A 6,217-nucleotide genomic window follows, 5' to 3' on the forward strand; every position below is an offset into this window, starting at 1 on the left:
CCGGGGGACTTGCGGGCGGTCTGCTTGGTACGAGCCATAGTTTAACAACGAACAACTAAACTGCAATACCAGCAACTAGCCGGGCGCCTGGCTATATATAGACAACTTCTCCCGTTCTGATTGGCTGAAGGGAATCCTGCGGCCGTTGGAAAAATTTGAATTTCCCGCGTTTTACAGCTATTGGCTATATTATGAGAGACCCGACTCGCGAATAGTATACGAAAGCAGAGAAAGGATTGTCATTCACGCGGCTGCTCATTGGATAATTTTCTACGTAGGAGAAAGAAAAGTGTAGGTTTCCTTCTGGTCGGACAATGACCTATATAAAGGCAAGAGTAAGTGGCTTAGAGTTATAGGTTTTTTTCCCGAGCAGGTGATAGATATCTGTAGAAAATGTCTGGCCGTGGTAAAGGAGGGAAGGGTCTTGGGAAGGGAGGCGCCAAGAGGCACCGCAAGGTTCTCCGCGACAACATCCAGGGCATTACCAAGCCTGCAATCCGCCGCCTGGCTCGCCGCGGAGGAGTCAAGCGTATCTCGGGCTTGATCTACGAGGAGACCCGCGGGGTGCTGAAGGTCTTCCTGGAGAACGTGATCCGCGATGCCGTGACCTACACCGAGCACGCCAAGAGGAAGACGGTGACCGCCATGGACGTGGTCTACGCCCTCAAGCGCCAGGGCCGCACTCTCTACGGCTTCGGGGGCTGAGATTTCCTACCCTCGACGAAAACACCCCCCCAAAAGGTCCTTTTAAGGGCCACCCACGTATCCACGGAAGAGCTGGTTTCCTGTTTCTCATTTTGTGAGGAAAAACAGCCTATGCTAAAAATTGCACGTTGATATTAAAACAAGGTTGAGTCGGGCAGCTCCTTTTAAGACCCAACACAATTTAGTTCTTAAAGGAGCCGCTGGCCTCAAAACTTCGGTGTTTCAGATGAACAGGGGGACGCATAAGCAATTATGAAAGGGGTATTTGTGTCTGAACAGTCGTTGCTTGTGTGCTTTTTCTACAGGAGTTCGGGAGTTATTTCATATTGAAACAAGTGAGCGTTTTTTGTTTTTTTTGAAATCCTTGTGATTTTAATGTGTCACTAGTTTAATGAGGTGGTTTTAAATATTTTCAGTGTTGACACGGGAGAAGGGTGAAAAATGGATTCAGTGGAATTAATAGGGCGGGCGTAAGTAAATGGAATCAGTACGATATTGTAAGGTTAAGGTTCAAATCCCCACTCCTCATGGAAGCCAGCTGGGTGACCTTGGGCCAGTCACAACTCACAGGGTTGTTGTGAGGATAAAAGGGAGGCGAGGAGAACGATGTACGCCGCTTTGGGTTCCCATCGGGAAGGCGGGACATAAAGTACAAAATTAAAGTAGAAGACTCTTAGGAGAAATCATCCGTAGATACGGAACTGGTGGTCATCACAGCCTAGAAATACAAGCTTTGTCTCTTTCTAGCGGAATCTCCTGGGGGACGCAGCAGGGCGCCCGACTGCTGTGGCGAAATAGCTGAAAGCTAAACAAAGGGGAACTACTGAACTCCAACGAAACGTGGTGCTTGTTGGGAAGGCCAGAGATCTTGAAACACACTGTGCTCCGCGCCTTTGAAGGCGGGTTCAGCTGTCCCTGACTGGGTTAAGATTATAGCATGGCTGCAGAAAAGTCCCAATGGATGCAGCTTTTTAACCCCCCCCCCCCCCCAACGGGGATCTCCCTGGATCCAGGTCTCGGTAACCGGAAGGGCTAGACTACCATAATGCGATCTGCATCGGTCTCCCCTTCGTAGTCAACTCGGCCTCCAGTTGGTCCGGAATGGCCCAGCTCAGTTCTTACTGGGAGGGCAGGCTCAGCACGGAAGCCCTAGTCCTGGCCGGTTGCTTATTTCATGCCCTTTGGGCTGTTACCAGTTTGCAGCATAATCCAATCTGTAACTCTGGGAAAGGCAGACTAAAAATGGAAGGTCATTTAAGCCCAGTGGCACCTTTAAAACTAACAAGTTTAACTCTGGGTGTAAGCTTTCCGCGTATAGTATACTCAGAATTAAACTTGGGTCTTAAGGTGCCACCGGACTCAAAACTGTTCTGAAAGTGGAGATAGCTCTTTTTAAGACGCTGTGGGTGGCTCTGAAAAGAGCCTTTGTTTGGGGGGGGGGTAGGCTCCGGGGTCCTCCGCGGCGGCGGCCTCACTTGGCCTTGGCCTTGTGGCTCTCGGTCTTCTTGGGCAGGAGGACGGCCTGGATGTTGGGCAGGACGCCGCCCTGGGCGATGGTCACCCTGCCCAGCAGCTTGCTCAGCTCCTCGTCGTTGCGCACGGCCAGCTGCAGGTGGCGCGGGATGATGCGCGTCTTCTTGTTGTCGCGCGCCGCGTTGCCCGCCAGCTCCAGGATCTCGGCCGTCAGGTACTCCAGCACGGCCGCCAGGTAGACCGGCGCCCCGGCGCCCACCCGCTCGGCGTAGTTGCCCTTCCGCAGCAGGCGGTGCACGCGGCCCACCGGGAACTGCAGCCCGGCCCGCGAAGAGCGCGTCTTCGCCTTCGCTCTGGCTTTCCCGCCCTGCTTCCCGCGGCCGGACATGGCGCTCGCTGGCTTCCAAACCGGCTTAGAGAGAGACAGAACGATAAGAACGAACCCGCTGCAATGGCCATCGGCGCCGCACCCCGGCCGTATTTATTTGCTCCGTGCGGATTCTAGCAGCCGAGTTCTGATTGGACAAGGACGGACTCTGAAGCTTGACATCCAATGAGAGCACGAGTGCTTGTTCCAGCCCTGTCTCCCCGGAAAGCCCCGCAGAGGCAAAGGGGGGGGGGAATGAGCCAAACTCATCGTCCAATGGGAAACGCGCTTTTCTTATCTCATTCAGGAAAAAAGAACAATGTGCTCAATTAGCAACCAATGAGGAAGCGCCAACAGTTTGGAACTCGGCTTGATGAGTTGCATCCTCTTCTTTTCTTTACCGGGGTGGGGTGGGGTCCTGCCTGCAGACCGGGGGGGGTTCCTACCTGCAGCCCAGAGGGGGAAGGTCTCATTTGCACCGGAAGGAAGCGGGGCGTGATCCGGCCTTTGTCGAGAGACCCAGTTTCTGTTTCGCAAAGTTTGCTCCCAAGGGGTTCCCGCGGATCTCCTGCACAGCCTCCCGCTGAGCCACGGCGCCGCTGCCGGAGAAGCCACGCTGAGCCGCGGAGCCGGGACGAGAGCCGGTAAGCAAGCCTGCGGGTGCCGCTTTGGGCTTCGGCGGTGGGCAGACCCCCTTCCCCGAAAGTTTCCCCGGAGGCGGAGAAGCCGGCTGGGTGGAGGATCTGCTTCTCTTAACTGCTTCCCGAGACGGTGCTTCGGAGGAAAGGCTCCTTGGCCGTGCAGATGGGAGGGAAAAGAGGCGCCCGCAGCTTCGAGGACTTCGAGTGGGAGGTCCAGCGAGTCACGAAGCGGCTTTCGGCCGAAGCCCGGGCAGAGCGGGGGCGCCGTCCCGCGGGGGGTCCTTGGCTGCCGTCGCCCATCTCCAGGCGCTACGAGGCCAACAGAGACGCGGCCGTCCGGGAGATCCTGCAAGGGCCCTCCCCGCCCTGCCCGATCCCTCTGGAAGAGCTGCGCCGACACTTCTCGGCCGTGTTTGACCGAGACGACGCCAGGGGCGGCGGCCCCCGCCCGGAGAACCTGCAGCGGCTTCCCCGCCTGAAGTCCCACGCGGTCCTGGACAAGCCGTTCAGCCAGGCCGAAGTCAGAGCGGCGCTCGGAGGGATCAAAAAGAGCACGAGCCCCGGAGAGGACGAGATCTCCTACGACCTGCTGAAGAGCTGGGACGGGGAAGGCGAGCGCCTGACGGGCATCTTCGAGAGCTGCAGGGAGTTCCGGCGCACCCCCGCCCGCTGGAAGAGAGCCAAGACCTTCCTCCTCTTCAAGGAGGGCGACCCCAACGATCCCAGCAACTGGCGGCCCATCACCCTCTGCAACACCATGTACAAACTGTACGCCAAGTGCCTGGCCCGCCGCATCTCCCAGTGGGCCCGGGCGGGGAAAGCCCTCAGCCCCCAGCAGAAGGGCCTCCAGCCCCGGGAAGGCGTCCGCCAGCACCGCTTCCTCTTGCAGTCGGTGCTGCATTTGGCCCACAGCTCCGGGAGGGAGTGCGCCATAGCCTGGCTGGACCTCGCCGACGCCTCCGGCTCCACCCCGCCCTGCCACGTCTTGGAGACGCTGGCGGAGTTCGGCATGCCCAAAGACTTCCTGGGCCTGCTCCGGGAGCTCTACGACGGCTGGACCACCACCATAAAGGGCTGGATGATGCCACGGCCGCTGCGGACTGGATCGGACTGCGCTTCAAGGCCGGGAAGTGCAAATCGCTCCATTGCAGAGATGGAACCCATCAGCCAACCACGTTCTGGGTCCAGGGCAAGGCCATATACTGCCTGGAGGAAGGGGGTACGGTCGAGTACCTGAAGATGCCCTTTGGCTTCCCAGAACAGCCGGAGGCCCTCGCCCGTGACTTTGTGGCCAATGTGGACAAGATCCAGAGATCACGGCTAATACACAGGCAGAAGGTTAACATGTTGAAGGGGATCCTGTTGCCTAAAGCTCTGTCTGTGCTGAGAGAGCGGCCGGTCCCGAATAAGGATCTCCGCTGGATCGACTCTGCAGTCGCAAGTGCTCTCTCCCGGTGGGGCCCCTACAATCAAAGAAGTGGCGAAGAGCCGCCGATAAAAGTCCAGAGGGACGTCGAAACGGTCACCCACGCATTCTTCCTGCTCTCCAGCCCCGACAGGGTCGTGAAAGCGGTGGCCTATGGCGCCCTTAAAGCCACAGTTCGTGAGAGCCATGCCTGGGATCTGACAGGGAATGACTTGGCCTTATACCTGAGTGGGGTCCAGGAAGACTGGGACCATCACCGTAGTGGAGCTTTCGCTTCCCTGTGGACCCGTGCCAGATACGCCACTCGGAGACTCGACAAACTCATCGACTGCCGATGGATCTACAGCCGCAATGAGCTGTGCTTTGAACAGCCCAGGGGTGTGATCGTGCCAAGGAAGAACTTGGGACATACTCTCAAAAATGCTGTGCTACGCGTACTGAGGGGATGTCATGGGCCAGGCAACCCAAGGATTCACGCCCTATGTGTCAGCTAGCGGCCTAGCTGCCGTAGGAGGGAGGAGGTGGCTCTGGAATTCTGATTTTCATTTCTCCTGTGTCTATCAGTACCTTGCTTATCTATGCTTTTAACCTTGAGTGCCTGCTGGTGTCTTTCTCCTGAGAATTATGGCCCCGTTACTTTGGCGGGCCTTTGCCTGATCTCTGATTGGCCCTCAGCCGTCAGGGGACACACACCCCCTCTTGGATATTGTATATCTGTCCAGTTCGCGCGCTTGGAACCAGTTCTAACACAAGCGTTAAGATGTCTGCATACTTTCATAAGTCTCAATAAACTTTACCCTCTTTGGACGAAAGCCGTTGGGAACTGATTGCTGCCGGAGTCTGGCACTGTGCACCTCCAAAAGTAGCTCTGGCGATCCTGACAATCCCTGCCGGCTCCATGAGAGACTCGGCCACACGTGATGCTGCAGGCTGCACTCGATGCTGCGGCAACAGGGCCCAGGGCACCAACGTAAGTGCCTTCCAAATGGAATCCCCGTCCTGAAAGGCTGACGTCTGCCAGCGACACGCTGTGCCTGGATTCAGACACCGGCTCAGAAGAGACCTACTACGAAAGAAGTGAAGACATGAATCATGATGTGCAACAATGCAGCTTTGTTTAATGTATACTCTTTTTAAAAAACATTGCTTTCTCTTTTAATATAAGGATTTTTCCTTTAAGGAGCATATAGATCAGTGTTCCCTCTAAACTGAGTTCGTGTGAGCTAGCTCACAGGTTTTTAGCCTCCAGCTCAGACATTTTTGTCTCTGCACAGGAAGGATGTGGCTCCAGAGCAAACTGATATGTGCAGCAGCCAAATCGCTCGCTCGCAACTTTAATGCCAGGAGCTCACAAAGTAGGATTTTTGCTCGCAAGACTCTTCAGCTTAGAGGGAGCATTGCATTAGATATATACTAGATATATGTTATCTTTGCTTTGGCAAATCGTTTAGGTTCTGGATTTAAATGATTTTTACATCCCATGATGCCCTTTTGGTATTTTAACTAAATTTCTCATTCTGTAACTAACTGTACCTAAGTGCTTGATAAACTGTTTTTCCAGTTCTGCATCCTCAGCTTTCTGAACATGTGTCTGTATCCTGCTGA

The 6,217-nt window shown here is 55.5% G+C and overlaps 2 protein-coding genes across 2 annotated transcripts; one reads left to right on the plus strand and one right to left on the minus strand.

Moving 5' to 3' along the window:
• The first annotated feature begins 393 nt into the window (after positions 1–393).
• On the plus strand, positions 394–724 carry LOC107115707 (histone H4). Its single transcript, XM_015417465.1, has one exon. It carries the CDS (start codon positions 394–396, stop codon positions 703–705), a length of 312 nt encoding a protein of 103 aa, XP_015272951.1. The 3' UTR covers positions 706–724.
• A 1,452-nt stretch (positions 725–2,176) lies between these two features.
• LOC107115709 (histone H2A-IV-like) lies at positions 2,177–2,566 on the minus strand. Its single transcript, XM_015417467.1, has one exon. It carries the CDS (start codon positions 2,564–2,566, stop codon positions 2,177–2,179), a length of 390 nt encoding a protein of 129 aa, XP_015272953.1.
• Between the last annotated feature and the right edge of the window lie 3,651 nt (positions 2,567–6,217).

This window comes from Gekko japonicus, unplaced genomic scaffold, assembly GCF_001447785.1.
Source record: "Gekko japonicus isolate JY-2015 unplaced genomic scaffold, Gekko_japonicus_V1.1 scaffold3484, whole genome shotgun sequence".
In the NCBI taxonomy this organism is placed as follows: domain Eukaryota; kingdom Metazoa; phylum Chordata; class Lepidosauria; order Squamata; family Gekkonidae; genus Gekko; species Gekko japonicus.